General features: G+C 42.0%; 1 protein-coding gene across 4 annotated transcripts in view; it reads right to left on the bottom strand.

The window, feature by feature from the left end:
• The window catches only part of NR5A2 (nuclear receptor subfamily 5 group A member 2), a 94,744-nt gene that overhangs the window by 66,988 nt on the left and 10,401 nt on the right, over positions 1 to 17,355 (bottom strand). For 3 of the 4 annotated variants that reach the window (XM_014943593.1, XM_014943595.1, XM_014943594.1), the window contains exons 2-5: positions 16,887 to 17,024; positions 14,320 to 14,438; positions 12,901 to 13,042; positions 9,522 to 10,168 (exon numbers count right to left, since the gene is read on the bottom strand). In XM_014943593.1, coding sequence (XP_014799079.1) covers positions 9,522 to 10,168; positions 12,901 to 13,042; positions 14,320 to 14,438; positions 16,887 to 17,024 — 1,046 coding nt within the window. The remainder of the gene's footprint in view (positions 1 to 9,521; positions 10,169 to 12,900; positions 13,043 to 14,319; positions 14,439 to 16,886; positions 17,025 to 17,355) is intronic. The other variant, XM_014943596.1, reaches the window with a different exon arrangement.

Genomic DNA, 17,355 nt, shown 5'->3' with positions numbered 1-17,355 from the left:
GGGTGTTTCCAAGACACAGTGCTAAATATTTGTTTGCCTAGACTGCCCTGGTGTTTACCTAACCACCTATAACTGAACTTCTACCAGTTACAGAAGTGGAAAAAAGACATTGAGGATGTCTGCCTAAAATTATAGCTTCACTTTTCTACCGGCACCTTATTTTATCTCTTTCTTAGTTTCCCTTAATTCCTTCTTAAATCTGCCCTTTTGTTTCTTCTGTAGTTGCTCTACAAACGTGCCTGCAGTGATGCCAATAGCAAAACCTTTCAGTCCCTATTTCAAAACAGCAAATAAAGAACATTTTAGGGAAAAAAATCTGGTGAATGTCTCTCAACTCTACTGAAAGCAGTTGGATCTGCGGAATTGTTAAAGCAAAGCATGAGACTAACTGGTGGTTTGCCTTTCAGCAGAAACCATCTCTCCTTCTCTGGTAGCTGCCATCTGCTCAGACACACATGGCACCTCCGCAGAGAACAAACCCAGGCAGCTATGCCCTGTTTAGGACACTGGTGCTGGCACCCCAATGCCTGTAACCCCATTTTACACCCAAGCAGTGTTGCCTATTGGGAGTGGTGAGGGGCAGAGCAGCTCGTTGCAGCCCACTCCTAATGGCGACATGAGGAAGGGGTTGGCTCTTTACCAGGAGGGTCAGGGGGATGCTAGAAGCCCTCAACCCTGCTGCCGCCCAGGTTGTACATCTCTACAGGCAAGCACTGGGCACCAACTTGCCCCCACAACTCATCAGGCCCCACAGCAGGGTTTGAGGGCCCCGCAGCTGCAGAGGCACAGGCAGCAGAGCGGCTGGTTGGGGGACAGCACCCACCTCATGGGGCACTGCAGGCTGCCTGCCCAGACCCCTTTTACACAGCTGCTCAGGGCAGGGAGAGGGAACACGCAAGAAAGGCAGAGCCACAGCCCTTAAGTTACCTGCTCTTTTAGGGTCTGCTCCCAGAGTTATTTTCTGCTGGCCTGTACAGGGCACACCTGCTCTTCCTCACACAAGGCCCTGAGGCACCTGCAGGCCCCCCCTGGCCCCCACCCAGGACGCCATTTTACCTCCAGCCTCCCTGGATTGCCTCACAGGTAAAGCTCCCTCACTGTGTGTGCATACCCTTACCTCATCCCTTCAACTCAGAACTTGTTCCTGGGGGTCCTGAGGCCCCACGTGAGGGTGGTGGGGTGGAGGAATCCTGCTGGCAGCCCTGGGACCCACCCTGGTTTGGGCACAGGGAAGGCAGGCCCCAGCCCCTCAGCTGGGCTGAGGTGGTGGGGGCTGCAGCGCCTTGTCAATTTCTGTGGCATGTGGGGAGCATATGTTTCCAAACATCTTTGTAATACGGTAAGAAAGTGTGTTGTGATTTAGCCAACCTTAACTCTGAATAAAACTGTGCTTTTTATTCAGAGTTGAAAAGGCTCCAAACAGATTCAGAGTTGAAAAGGCTCTTGACAACTAAGAGGTTTCTTATTAGGAAAAAAAATTTAAAAAATCAGAGAATAGTTAAAGACTTTCCTAAAGATAGTGGTTACATTTCAGCTTGCTTGTAACTGCTCTTTCCAGCCAAGTTTGGAAAAAGTGAGAGGGCTTAAATAGCTACTTGATATGTCACTTTACTAAGAGATCTCTACTGCACGCATTTAATAGAGTACTAGCTCTTGGATATTGCCACTATCTTCACGTTGGTGGTAAAGGAGTTCAAACCAAATGTTTATCATTCACTTGGATATTTCGTGAATTGCACTCAGTTTTAAACTTATTTTTGAAATGTTATTTCCTCTTTTACTAAAACTTACCCTTTCTTGAGGTTGCTATTTTTGCATCTTGGCGTATGGGGGGTGAGGGAATAAGCAGCTGAATTTTATTTCCAAGACATGAAATTATGCTTTGTTTCCTTCTATAAGCAGTCCTGTAACTTAAGGCAATGAAATAGAGCAAACCATGATAGCTTTGACAAAAAAAAATGAAAACCTTTGGCTAAGTTTTTGGCTAGCATAAAATGATATGCTTCCTTGGTAATAGGGAATTATTCTATTATGGAAGTCTGAAAATCTACTTAATGCATAGTGTTTGGAAGTAGAGAGATACCAGATAGATGTTTAAGTGCAGTCTGCCTCTTGATTTTAATGCTTCTATTTGAAATTCCATTTTATAATAATTTTAAAATTGGAAATGGAAAAGACTTAAGTCCTCCAGTATGTTCCTGTGCATATATAACTATAGTGCATCCAACCTGTTTGAGTCATCTTACAATTTACAGCACAATTTGAAAGCTCTCAGCTTTAGGCCTTTTCTCCAATAATGAGTTTGATGACTGAATGTTGTGGAAACCATATTATTGGTGCTACTACAGGTAGAACACCGCTCCTCACTCTCCAAGGTCTTTGTTTTGTTCAGACATTGTGCTTCTACATGGCTGCCATATGGTTGTATTTGTTGTTTGATCAAGCTATGAATATTCGGATTTCTTAATCTTTCTTCATAAATCACACTTTCCTCTGCTTTTCTTGGTTTTGGTCAGCATTTTTCAGCCCTGTTGCTGAGTGGATTATGTGAGCTATTGCCTCCACAGTGCTGGATGTATAAAGATGATCATCCCTTGATCTGGAGCAGCTTACATCTACATGTGAAAGTATAGGAGAACATCTATTTAAATTATAGGACTTCAGCAGTGCTGATCTGAAGTCACTTACAGACTTCCTTAAGGATTACATCCTTACTGTAGGTGATTGTAAAGGCTACAGGTTAACAAAATAACATTGTTAAATCTGAATAGCCTTGATGCTTTTATAGACGCAAGCTTTCACCGTAACTCGAAACCATTCCATGCAACAGAAATATCATACAGGTATCATACACAAGTGCTAGATCTGAATGATACAGGTATTTTAGAAAAACTCTGGATATGAATGAAACAAGTTCTCTTCCTGTAGTAAGATTACTGCCTGGTTGTAAGAAAAATCATAATTTGCAGCAGGTAAAAATGGCTTTTTTTTTTGGTGGCAGAAACTAGCAAAAAATTGTGTTCTTTGCAAGTGAAGATCTGTCATTCTACCAAGAAAACTGTGACTTTCTTAAGAAAAATCAGGAAATTTATCTATGATTTTCCAAGAGACTGGAATTGTTTAATTTTTAATGTGCAAGGTCCTCTCCGTCATTTGGCAAAAGGATCAAATTCTCACAGCAGAAAATAACAGTTAAAAATAGTGGTCTGGAAATACAATAGGTTATGTTAACATGGCTGAGCATTCACTGTTCAGTTCCTTAGTCAGTACAGCAGTCATTATTAGAATTCAATTTAATATCACTTTGGACTAGCCACAGCGTGCAATATCTAAAGAGCACTATTTTTTCACCTTGCCCTAGAGCAATGTGATATATGTTTGGTAATGCACCCAAGTAGTCTTTCTTCCAGCACTGCTGAAAATTGTCAAGCTTCAATTGGAAACTTACGCGTTGAAGGAGAAAGTTACACTGTAACGTGTGTAAGTAAATAAATAAATAAATAAATAAATCCTCCAAGTCACAGAGGAACATGCAAGTGAGGCTCTTCCATCAAGGCTGCAGGGTATGTGGCAGGCGTGAATGTATCTATGTAATTCCACATGTCCATACTACAACTTCTTATATCTCTGCTTGTCACTAGCATTAGGATGGGTTGGAGAGCTTTTGGAATTGTTACTTGCGTCAAATTTTCACTAATAATAAGTAACAAACTATTGTTCCTGCGTCATGGCTATTGATGGGAAACTGGGTAAGTTTGCTACAGTGAGCTGGTGACTGCAGATCCACTCACGTGTAGAAGTGTCAGCCTTTCAAAAAACACCTCCAAGGAGCACAGTTCTTAGTCTCAGCATGATGCTTAACATTGCATATTAGATGGGAAAAATGACTAAATCCAGAATGACTCAACTCTGTCTCCTGCTATCAAAGGTAATAATATTGCATAGTAGAGCGAAACTAAAGTATCCAACTCTGACATGAATGGGCGTATGAGAATGTCACCTTGCATCTTACCCCTAGGAAAAGTGCCAGAGGCTTAGCACTGGACAAACTGTTTAGAAAGGCTGCAAAATGACATGCCTGTATGCTGAAATACAGCATTTAGTCACGTCCTCTGTTCAGAGGAGAGCCAGAAGAAAACCATGAACTTAACTTCTAAAAGCATTCCCCTAAAAAAATTTCAGAGAGGTGACAGATACATTCTCATGCTTCATTAAGCCCTGGTTTCTCTGCTGAGGTGTCTTTCTATAGCAATGATTTGACTATTTGTGAAATTAATTTTTCTGAAGCAAAGAATTATTTGGCTGAGTAAGAGAAATGCTTTTCCTTCTCCCCAACATTTTTTAAATGTTTGAGAATTTTTTTTTTCGGATCCAGGTGCACTTCAGCAGGACTAAAAATCAACAGCTACACATAACAGCACATTAACTAGTCTGATTACTGATATTAAGGGAAGTCCTGGATCTCAGTTTCTGGCAGCTTCCCTGATTGAAAGAACACTGCAGAAATTTTATTTCATCAGCTATGTTAGTTCCATTTCCTGTCCTGATAAACCTATACTACAAAGTCCAAAAGCACTTCAAGTTATCAAATTGCCTTTGATTACTTAAGTCTAAATAATATATCAACCGTTCATCAGCCTGAAGAAGAACTTTTAAGGTATTCCACTGCTGATGTTTTTTTTTCTCAAAAAAACTCCAAACCTGCCCTATTTTTTTCCATATTCTGTGTTAATGTAGTTTAATAATTGGTTCTCTGTACTATAATTCCTTATTTTCCATGCATTTCTTGATACTTAATTACACAGAGACTGAAATTTGAAATTAAAGCTGATGTATTGAGTATATTACTATATCTATCTAAATACATTTTACAGAAAAAAGATAAGAGATTCCAGGAGTTCTGTTAATCCTGTTCATGCTAAATTTCCACTGTTTTATGACATAATTTGATACTCTGCTAATATAGTTGCGCTTATGGGAAATAGGCAATGCAAAACCAGGCCTCTGTTTGCTTATTAGCTGCCAAAACATCTCTGTTACCATGTACAGTAGAAGTTCTATAGATAGGGTCCTTTTGAGATACGTGTTTAAACCATTGTTTATTTGAAGGCCACATTTGCTGCTAATGTAAGCGTGGACAAATTTATACTTATAACAAGAAATCTGTCTGAGAACTGATACAGTCTGACATCATTGAGTGGTGTAAATTTGCAAACTCAGTGAATGGTTCTAGGATGAGCTTCTTTAACATGGAGTACACTGGCTCTTCCTGCAATCATTCACTAAATGGGTTTGTGCTCACATAGAACTTTGACCTATGACATCCTCACTAAAATAGCCAAATAAATCAAGGTAATACGTTTTGTGAGTCATAAGTCCTTCAGTGCCTTTTTTTGTAACTATCAACATTTAGTTAATTTTCTGATCCTCAGCCAGGAGAAAGTATCCTACAGTGTAGGTCTTGTTTTCTTCCTGCCCCAAGAAGAGACTGCTTTCTTTTATGGGTTCAGGAGTACTCAGCTTTGGAAGCAGTTGTTGAATTTTCCCTGATGCAGGCTGATGGGGAAAGACCAGTCCAGTGGAACTGTCTGCATCCTTTCTTGGGGCCAGGTAACCTTTGGACTCTAGAAACTCTTGCAATATTTTCTTTTTAGCTTTGTACAAAGACCTTTCACCCGACTAAGACAGCTGGCTACAAATCTAGCATCCCCAGGGCATTCCTGAGTTTTCTTAGCTGAGGATAGGATGGATATATCTTACTTTTATATTTACTGAGCTTTCAGCAACTCCAGCATAGCAAACAAAGGCCTTCATTACTATTAGTATTGTCATGACTCTACTAGGGGGGTTATCTGCGTATTCTTATTTCATCTGTGTATAAACAATTATACAGAAACATTTCTCATTATGAATGAGCAAGTAATAATGTGATGTCAAAACCCCAGCATTTATGATATAATTACTAAATACTAAAAGTATTCTGGCTTCACAAGACAGATGGGTATGTTTGAGATTTTAGCAGGTGTTAAATTCAAAGTGGATTGCCACTGGCTGCTTTGGATCTTACTTTGACGTTATTACTAATCTGAACTAGTTTGCTTAATATTTCTGTTGATGGCTGATATCCAACATGAAGATGGGAGGATCTGCTCCTAAGTAAATATGAGCAGTGGCCTTAAATTACATACTTAAATTCACACACAGGTCAAATTCTGTAAAACGCAGTGCATGCTGTAGGTAGTTTCGCCCAGTCAATATTTTTACCTTTTACATGCTTACATGTATAAAACATTCTAAAAGAGGTGTTGACAATTTGTAGAGCAACAAATGAGAAGACTGTGATAAGCATAAGCTGATAAATGCTTCATGAAATAATGTTTTAAAATATGTTTGTTATCACTTGAGATCTCTTTAAAAAAATCAATTTTTCAGCCAAATAGAAAGAAAAAGAGAAAACTTTAAAAATATAGTTCAGTGGTGGGTTTTTGTTATTATGTTTAGGGTAAATGTGGCCTAAACCACTGATGGGCTAGGACATTATTTTTTTTTTATTATGTCGTCCTCCTTTTCAGTCTTTCCTGAATTCTCTAAGCTACAAATCTCTAGGTGTAGCAGAAAGGAAAATGTTTGCCTTTCTGTATGAATTGAAGAGACAAATGTGTAAGATTAAATTTTGAATAAAGTGAAAGGATACAGTAAAGAATGGCAAACATGCTGTCAGTAACTTGCAGCCAGTTGTGCAAGGCATCATTTATCATGACAAAATCATGATGAATTTCATACAAAGCACATTTGTGCTTTTTTACGGTTTAATTATTTGAGTAATTTGACATTTTAGTCCCAGAGTTCTGGTAATGCACCTGTCTTATCTGAAAGACATCTCACAAATCTCTTCTTAAATTTAGACAAGTAGGAATAATAGGAAAATATCTTCTCAAGCAAATACATACTTCTCTGTTGTGTACAGGGGTAGGGAACAAAGTTAGCTGTTCTGAAAATCTAGTTGCATCTTTATTACAATTGCTTTTTCCCTTTCTTCTGAATTTAAAATCTCCCTATCATATCCTTAGGTGTGTTTTTTTCTTCCTCCCCCACAGGTATTTATGTTCTGTGCAGCAATCTGAAATAGCTGGTTTTGCTACCTTGATCAGAAGGAGCTGAAACCATGGATGGATAGAAGAGAGCTGTATTCAGGAAAGGTATGGAAACCTTTTGTTTAATTCTGATCCTCTCCTCTCAGCTGCAGAGATATGGTGTCACCTGGTGCAGGTAACACAGTAGAGCCTGACCTAAACATGCTTTGAGCACCTCAGTTTTTTGAAGTTGAGAAGCTTTAAGTTCTTAGCATTATGTGTAATCTGATCCCTAAATATTGTATGTGGATGGATTTCTAAGTGTGTTGTTACTGTTTTGGAGTGGTGTGCAGTTTAGTTGATCTTGTCCAATTAAAAAAAAAAAAAAAAGACCTGGATATGCCAGAAGGGAGGATACTTAAGTTTCTAAGATGTAAATGGTACAAATACTAAGATGAAAACAATGCCTTCTAAAATGTGTGAAAGGCTCAATATATTTCTAGAATATATGTACTTCCAGAAATATGTATGTACCTGGTAGTGTATGCATACATCCAGAGCCAGAAGTTGGTCAGCATTTTCATGAAACAAATTTCTGCGCCTTTTGTGTCCGTACTAGTAAACATATGTTGGTTATAGAATATCATCCAAGCTGAGGCTGGAGGGGAAGACCGTCTCTAAAAGTATTCTTAGTATGTTGAATGCTTATGAAATCTGCCTATAGGTTAAGCTATGGAACCATAAAAAGAAAATGTTGCTTGAATATCTTCTTATATTCTCACTTTAATCATAAATGGAATTGTAGGGCAGAATATAACTTAAAAATTCTTGCACTGAAGAGTATCTTGTTCTGCAAGTCTCAGTGATTTTTAACATGGTTACTCTTGACTAAAGTACTCCTCAGTATATGGGTAGAAAGATCTGGTCCCTGATATTTAGAACACAGTCTATGGGAAATGTAACGTGTTTGCAGTTTTCATTTTTAAAGTATTTAAATTGGCTAGCATGGCTTATAGATTACCATAAAATTGTAAACAACCTAGATAGCAAACAAAAATGTGACAGTCTTTTCCTCTCTCTAATCCATTTTCTTTTTCCTCTCTGAGTAAACTTCCTCCCTTCTTTCTCTTTACATAGACTGAGTTTTTAATGGTTCCTGCAACCATTCTCATGAAAAACTGGAGAGAACCTGGAGTTGTACGTGCAATGTATGCAGCTTGCTTTTCTTGTTATCAGGCTTTATTTCATGTGTCTGCATCATTATGGTTATGACAGAATTACTGTTGTGGTGAGCGTCCTGACTACGGCTTTTTAATGGGATCTCCTTTCTGTGCTCTTGATTCATGTAGATTCAATTCTCAGTGAGCTTCTAGAGTGGCTGTTGGTTTTGGATGTTGTATTATTTTCCCTTAGCTTGACAGCAGTCAGCAGGAAATTATGGGTGGTCACAAAACTTTACAGATTTCAGCAGCAAATAGTTGTGGCAAAAACATTTCTGTGTAGCAAACAGAGATTCAGCAACTAGCAATATAGTAGGGAAACTCATATTTGATTTGAGTTCATCATCTTGAAGATTTTTTTGAGACACAAGATCTTGTATTCCTTCCAGAGCTCATTTCTTTATCAAGAGAGTGGTTAAAAACTGTAATTTATTGTCTGATCCCAAATTTCTGGCTTAAAATTTCAGTCCTGACCACAACAGACCACAAAATTGCCTTAACAAAAAGGGTGAAAAATGTAAATGGGGGAATTTCTGGCCACCAGAGAGCTGTGCATGAAGATTTATTGGGTACTTCAACAGAATTAAGAGCCTACAGGTCACTGTAGCCAGCCTAGGTTAAAGAAAAACCCCATGTATCAGTGGTGATGAGAACCTAAAGGAGTCCTTAAGGTATCTTATTCCTCCTTGCTTTCTGTTCTGTGTACACCCTGCTTAGGATTCAGCCTTCATGGTTAACCACATGCAAGAATGCACAGAATGGTATCTCATTGAGAAAGTGAATATTCCAGAAATGGACTTATAAAGGACAGAAATGGCATTCCCCCATGTGTTAAGTGAGGTAATGAAATAATTACATAAATGAATGTAGAATGGGATAACAGGCATGCTTACAACTCTGAATACAAGCCAGACAGTGAGCAATGCTAACAGGAAAGGAATAAAATTTATGCAAGGCCCTATGGTGGTTAATAACGGTCGTGATAAATAGTAAAGTACAGAAGAGCTAAACTCAACCTCTTTGCTACAGCTAATTACAGGCTCAGGTGGAAGACAACCACAAGTTTCTCCTCATAATACTTCCTACTTCAAGCCAAATAAAATAAGAATAAGACACTTGGGGGGAAAAAAAAAAGATAAACCATACTTTCTTGCTTGAAGTACAACATTGTAACAAATGGTATATTTTTCTTGATTGAATGATAATATAATGTAAGATTGTTACCTACCTTAAGTTCTCTAAAAAAGATGCTACTCCTAGCCCACTCAACAATGGAGAAGAGGGTTTGGTCAGCCATTTTACACATAAGCCCAAATGTGTTGAGCTTCTCGTGTTTGCTTCTGTTGGCTTGCTCTTGCTGCAGATATGCCATGATCTTAGCTTGGACTTGTGGCTCGTCTGGCTCACATTTCAGGAGTTCCAATATCAGATGTGGAATACTTGCTGGTGAGCTTGTTTGATAACTATCCATGTATGAGTAGCCCATTATTGACTCTGGTGAACTAGTGTACGGGTCAGGGTACTCGGACTTGATAGCACGGCTTGGAAAATGGCCATAGGTTTGGTAACCTTGCAAACTGCCATGGGGTGGCATTGTCATACTAATTGGGGAGGTTACGAAGGGACTTCTGTCATAGTCTGTAGGAGGCAAGGCAGTATGGTTCAGAGGTAGGCCTTTGGAGGCAGAATGGATGTTCTGGATTGCAGAAGATATTGTCAGGTCAGTCGGCATTGCTTGGATCACCTGAGTCATGGCTTCCAGTTTAAGTCCGTTTGCTCTGATAAGAGCTTTCTTTTGCTGCTTCAATGCCCTGTCTCTCTTGTACATTGGTCCAAACTTGTTTCGACCGCCTCGCATTCGGTCAGCTCGCACAGCTGTCAGGGGAGAGGAAGGAAGTAAATCATAATTAAAACTTGGAATCAACATTCTTTAATGAAACATACATTAGGACAGAGCAGAAATGTAAAAATGTAACTTTTTTTTTTTTTTTTAAAGCTCAAAATATCAATTCTATTCCTAAAGAAAAAGATTTCTTTTGACTTAACAAATGTCGCTCTTTTTCTGATAATTTAAATATCACATGCATATATTACTAACATAGAAGGACTTCTCTTTACATTGATTAGGACACAGGGACAAACACAATGGTTGGCTACAGGAATTTCACACCTGCTATGGGATCATGTGGAGATCTCAGTGTATATTTGGTTTTATGTCAAGCTAACATGTCATTAAGAAACAAGGGCTGATGTCCAGAATTTGTCTGAGACGTATCCAGCGGACCACATTGTCTCATTATAATCATTCCATTACTGACTTCCACCGCAGCAAAACATCTGAAACGTAAATTGCGAAATGTTCAGTAGTCATAAAGGGGAATATGTTTTTCTGGGCAAAAAGGAAGTATTTCCTTTTGAAAATTCTGTTCAGGTTGGTGTAAAACTTTAAGAGATTTCGAGTTAGCTGAACAGCTCTACAGAAATGTTTAGCTGCAGTTGGAATGTGCAGAGAGAAAGCTGTCAGCTTGCTGCCTTCCACACAGAAGGTGGAAGTGAAACAGAAACTATTGACACTGTTCCGGCTTGTAATATCTTTGGAATTAGAAATAATTAAAACAAATCCACTTCAACAGCTGCCTTGGGAGTCATACTGGTGGTCTCTGTCACAGCAGTGTCTGTCACCATGGTATATATGTAATGGACTAGCGAGGAGCTCTCACCAAGCCCACCTTGCCCAACGGCAATTAGATTGAAAGAGGAACCTTTGACAGCCTGGTGACATGTTGAGACTGCTGAGATTGCTGGAGGTTAAGTTCTTGAGCTTTTTATCTTAGGGATTAGTAGAACATTAAAAATTTATTATGAATGCTAGATACGCATAATACTGTACATTATCATAAGGACTTTAACGTTTAATGATTTTTTTGGTCCATGGTAATTTATGAACTAGACTTTAAGGCTATATATATTGCTATCAGGGAAATACACATATAAATGTCACAAGTATTTACAATTATGGAAGCACGTGTTCTTCCAATTTTCTAAACAAAGGAAGAGAAGTTGTATGGATGTGGGGATAAGGAAGCCAGAGTACATTTTCTAGAGTGTCTTTAAAACTACAAGCACTTTGCTTTAATTTGTAGTAAAAATGCTGCTGCTAATGTTGCCGTTGAATGTTGATTTTGAGCAAAATGCAGGAAATCAAAATAATTAAATCAACAGGGTGATAAATGTAATTAATTTTAAATCTGTATACATAGTATCCTCCCAGGTATTCTACAATTAAAAACTTGGAACCAAAATGGATTAATTAGTATAACTCCTATAGAAATTAAGATGAACTGCATGTAATCACAGAAAACAAAATTTGGTCCTGCACCATTGTCAGCAACTGATAGGAGTTAAAAGTAGGAGGAGATAAAGGTATTTTATCCTTATTCTTAACGTCAACAATGAGAACAGGATTCCAAATGTCCTGTTATTGTACTATTTGAATTTGGAAGAACATGCAGTGATTCAGGATGTTTAGTGCAGTGTGTCAGTGCTAGCTCTGTCTTGTAGGCAAACAGAACAGTATTGAATCCATAAAACTGCAGGAGACTGATTTTTCTGTTTATCTTCAGTTACATCAACAGCTTTCCTTTGCCAGACTCGGTGATTGGGTCTTATCCTTTATGGTTCCGTTAATGGTTTATGGTTGCCCTCCTTGGCCTGATTTTTCCTGGTTAAGCGTCTAGGGTGAATGCCACTTCAGTACAATTGTAAGAATTAGGAATTTAGGGCTTGTCCTTGGTCAAGCAGAAATGTCATTTGCTGTGAAATTGGAATTTTAATATTTTATATATCAAAGTCAGAATGAACTGTGTATGATTCTCAAATTCAAGTTGATAATTTTGCATTCGGTTATCTCAAAGGGTATTGTACACTTTTCATTGTTCTCTGTGCACGAGAAAGTGAAATGAAGTCCAAAAGTATACTTCAAAGAGCCTTATTCTCTTTCATTTGTAATGGCATCTCAGGTGTAGCATCAGAAAATATAGGACACAATTTTAGAGATTATTGGGTTCCTTAATCCCAAAGGCAAGTCAGTGTGAGAAAAAAACCTCTTATTTTATCTGTTTTTCTGTTTTCTGGCTTATTGTCAGAAGAATATATTTTAAAAAAAACCAACTCTAGATAAAATATAAATAAAATCAGATCACTCTCCATAATGATGACTAATTATTTTTTTTTTCTAATCTGGACACTTCTTACATATTTTATGTTTAATCTAAACTAAGTCTTTAAAAAACCTGCAAAACTATTATATCTAGACCCATTCCTTCATAAACTTTAAAATACTGAAATATCCAATTATATACGTATATGAAAAAATGGATTATGGTTTTGAGTAGCTGTTAGTGATTTACCATTTACATGATAGATTTTTTTTAATGAAGTGACAGTTTAATTGGGCACACAAAGTCACCTTTTACTATAATTTCAGAACCACAATAAATATGTAGCATTTTAAAAATAAAATAGCATGTAATAACATATATAATCCTATCATTTTCAAAATCAATATATAGTACAGTTAACAATATCAGCAAGACTATAGCTCTTACCTTCCAATTTCATTCCAACACTTAGACATTTTTGAAATCGACAGTAAGGGCATCGCTTTCTCTGTGTTTTGTCAATCTGGCAATTCTGATTTTCTATACATGTGTACCTTTTGTTATTCTGGACTGTTCGCTTAAAGAATCCCTGTGTGATAGATACAAAAGTTAGCCTGTTTTGCTTGAACAGTGAGTTTCAGCATTTTATTTTATGGAAATCATTGTAACATATTTTTCAGACACCACTCAAGGATTTATGAAGTTACATAGTTTATTTTAAATTACAGTGAGATGTACCTAGGAGAAAACCACCAGACCCCAGAAGAGGTTTTCTTGTATTAGTGCTGTTTTATAAACTTACATCAAAGCTTGGTAAAACTGGCTGTAGTCTGCTGTGCCCCTAACAGTGGTAGCAGATAGCGGGGCTGACTAGTTCCTTTTGTGTTCTTTAATCACTGCAAAATTATTAAACTTTTCCTTTTAAAGTAGTTTTACATGAAATAAGTAGGGACACTGTTGCAAAGACAACAGAAATACAAAGTACCTCTGGCTACTGTACATCCCAGTGGTGCATGCCAGAGGCATAATAAGTGCTTGTTGTTCATTTCTCACTGATTATTTTTTAATGAAAATATAATGTGCTAAGTTGATTTTCCCATGCAACTATTTATTTTAAATTGCATTGTTTTTTCAAAGGAGTTTCTTTTACAGTGCATTACTTAAATAACTGTAAAGAACTTTAAAAAAATTTTACATGACAAGTTTGAAATGCAATAAATTTATAAGTATTTAAACCCTTTAGTATAATGCAACCATGCAGCTATATTTATCTTCCAATATGATCAGTTGCATTTACAAATATTTTATTCTCAAAATTAATGAATGATCTAAAACAAATCATACATTAGTTACTTGACTTTGTGTATCAAGTGAGCTCTGACAGTTATAGTTTGTATGAAAAAAGTGCATGGTCATTATAGTCACAGAAATTTACATTGTAATACTGATGGATGAAAAATATCTTAAGAAAGCTGCTTAAATTTTGCAAAGCTCATCTGTGTTGGGGATACTTTTCCTACTTTATCTTCGAGGAGCAGAATACTCCAAATGTATATTAATCAACTAAAATCGATATTTAGGGCAGTTAGGAATTGTTCTAAAACTACATCACTTCATAACAGCAAAATACTTAAAAGCAATGATAAACCTACAATCCAAGTTGTTTCCATTTGTGCAGGTGAGATCTCTCCAAGAGACTTCTAAATCCTAAAGCTTTTTGATTGTTAATTTTTTACATGAGTGTAACAAGAAACATATCAGAAATAAGCTGAATTATTACACATCTGTTTTCTTATCATTTTTCATGCTTATATTTGAAACTTTTTTTGTTGCACTTGTGCTTGTATGAAGTAATTAGAACAGAACCTTGCAGCTTTCACAGGTGAGAAGTCCATAATGGTACCCAGACACTTTATCTCCACAGACTGGACACAGTTCTTCAAGGTCTTCATCATAAGAGTAATTCACCATTTTAAACTGAGACACTGGGGAAAGGAGAAATAGCACATTCAATTAGAATTTACATTAATAACTCAAATTTTCTGCGACTGTTCTCATCTAGAGAGAAAACTCATCACCACACACAGTATTGCAAATTGGGGGTGGGGGGTGAAGTTTTATTTTTAAAAACACAGCTTGCATCGAGATAGGCAACTTTTCATCAACAGCAAATCTGCATATTACTTAGCAAGCGGAACAAAAACCTTCAGCTCCTCAGTTTTATGTTCTAAATATTTGTATTTACGGGGTGCCCTTAACCTAGTCCTTAGTTTATGGAATCACAAACTAAATGAATTAATTTAAATCCAAAAATGGTCAGGGGCAAGCTTTAAAAAAAGCAGAACGAAAAAATTAAGTGTCACTTGCGTATTTAAAGTAACTCACTTCGTTTCCTTTGAAGTTTTCTTTCCACATCAGCCTGCAAATATTTACTTAGCGTAAACTTGTATCTTACAGACCCAGCACTTTTTTGCGCCGCGTTAAAATGCAAGTTACTTCCAAAATCAGCTTAAGACAACGTCCTCCGCGCCCCCCGAACTCGTAGTCTGGGGGTGACCGCCCGAGCCAGCTCTCTCCCCCCGCCCGCCCCAGCCCCCGGTTTCTCATCCAGCGGCCCCGCCGCGACGGGGGAGACCCTTTTAGCCCCCGGCGGCACGGCTGCCGGCGGGTCGGCAGAGAGACAGCGGGTCGGGACCCCCGTCCTCCGGGGGTGCGGTCGGGGTCTGCCCAGCCGGCGCCCCCCGGTACCGGCGGGAAACCTGCGCGCCGGGGCCGCCTGAAGTTTCTGCCGCTCGGGGAAAAGGCGGGGAGGAGCCGGCCGTCAGGAGGGGACGAGGTGGGCGTAAAACAAGCTGAATGAAGGCACAGAGCTCGATCACTCGAGCCGGGCTCCCCCCACAAAGAGCCCAGTCAGCCGCTCTGGTTATTCCCAAAAAGAAACCTCTCCGCGGGGCCGGTTTCCTTCCCCTTCCCTGCTGCTGAGCCTCCGACCTGCTCCACAAGCGCAGCGGCAGCGGAGGACTCTTGAGCAAGGCGAGAGGCGCCGGGCATCGCAGCGGCACCGCTCAGGATGTCGCCTCTGCCGGTAACCCCGCGGCTGCCACAGTTCGAGGACACCGGAGCGGTCAGAGTCCGCCCGAAGCCCCCGGGCTGGGCGCCCGGCTGGGGGCGCGGGAGCTGCGCGCCCCTCCGCCAGGGCAAGGGGGCTGCGTCCCGGTGCTGCTCGGGGAGCTACCGAGGAGCTCGGGGGGGGCATTAACCCGTCAGCACGCAGCCGGGAAAACGTTTCCAGAGAGATCCCGGCACGGCCGGGGATCGCTGCCTGCCAACGGCGTGGGGCGGACACGGGGCGGCCGCAGGCGGAGGAGGAGGAGGGCCCGGCCCTCCCCTCTGCTCCCGCGGCCGCGGCTCCAGGGCCCGGCGCTGGGACGAAGTTCCCCCTGCTCGCAACAAAATCCAAGTGGGAAAGCAGGGGTTTTCCGAGAGCCGTGCCTTGGCACGGCGCCTCCGCGGGCGAGGAAAGGGGGGGATTCGCCGCCCCCAGAACCTCCGAGGCCCCTGGCCCACCCCGTCTCTGGTTCCCAGCAGGCTCCCGGGAGGAGAGGGGAATCATTTCGAAAGAGTAGACGGGATAGGAGTTTCTGCCTCGGGAGAGGCGCGCAGGGCAGGGCGGGGCGGACAGTGCCCGCGTACCGGGCTGTGCCCCCGTACCGGGCTGCCAGCACCGAGGCAGGGAGCCGACCCCCCCGCAGCAGCCCTCGGGCGGGGTGTCCGCCGCTTCCCTCCGTGCGGGGTACGGGGAACAGTCCCGTCCCGTCCCACAGAGGCATTTCCAGCTCCATCCCAGCTGGGGCATCCCGCTGCCTTCTGCCCCGCAAACGCGCAAATCCGCCGCGGCGTCGGGGCTCTCTGCTGCGAAGTTTGCCAGCGCCGCCGCTGCCACCTGCGCCGTGCCTGCGGGCGCCGCACCCGCGGGACAGAGCCCTCGGGGCCCCGTTTCGGGACGGTGCGTGGCTCGCAGGGTGCTCAGTAAGACTTCCCCGCGTAACTCCCCCGGCCGTAAACTTCGAGTCAGTTTTGCGCGCACCGGGGTCGAGACCGAGATCTCCCCTGATCTGCAGCGGGGACGGTGTCCCCGAGCAGTGACCGGCGGGGTCTCGCCGGCCAGATGCTGCACGGTGCCCCGGCCACGGTTGCACCTCCCGGCTGGGGTCTTGCCGTCGCCTCGGCGCTGGTGGCCCGCCCCCCAGTGCCCGCCCGAGCCACGCTGGAAGTTGGCCCGCGAAGGCAGGGGCTCGGCAGGGCGCGGAGCGGGCGGCGGCGGGAAGCTCACAGTCAGCAGCCGTAAACTTTTTTGGCAGGACGAAGGGTCGGTTTGCTGAGGGGGGCCCGAGCGTGCGCGGAGGGGGAGCGCCGTGCTTTTCCCCCCTTACCTTGCATGTTTTCCGGCATCTGCCCCTGTTCCCCATTCGACCGGGCGAGTCCCAGGGCCTCCGTCTCGACTTTGGGCAGCATGACAAGGCGGCCGCGGGCCGGGGTGGGAGCTCCGTGTCCGTCCGCGACACCAGCACCTGGACACGGCAGCACAGATTTAGCTGGAGCAAGGGGCGCTCGGCGGCCGCTGCCTGTTCCTCCTCCTCCTCTTCCCTCCCTCTGCTCCACGCCAGCCCTTGCCCTTCTGCAGCGGGAGCAGCGAGCGGTCCCGGCCGCCGGGAAGAGCCGCCGGGTGCCCGCGGCTGGGGGAGCCGCGGAGCGGCAGTCAGGCTGCAATCAGCGGGGGCGGAGAGGAAAGGAGGAGGAGGAAGACTGGGGGGTGCCGGGGAGGAAGGAGGAACCCCGGGAGCCCGCAGCAACTCCGCCCGGGGCTCAGAGCGGAGGCAGCCCAGCGCCCCGATCCATGCG

This window comes from Calidris pugnax, unplaced genomic scaffold, assembly GCF_001431845.1.
Source record: "Calidris pugnax isolate Ruff unplaced genomic scaffold, ASM143184v1 scaffold63, whole genome shotgun sequence".
Lineage (NCBI taxonomy): Eukaryota > Metazoa > Chordata > Aves > Charadriiformes > Scolopacidae > Calidris > Calidris pugnax.
Note: the sequence above shows the minus strand (reverse complement) of the source record. Positions and strands in the feature narration are given on the sequence as shown.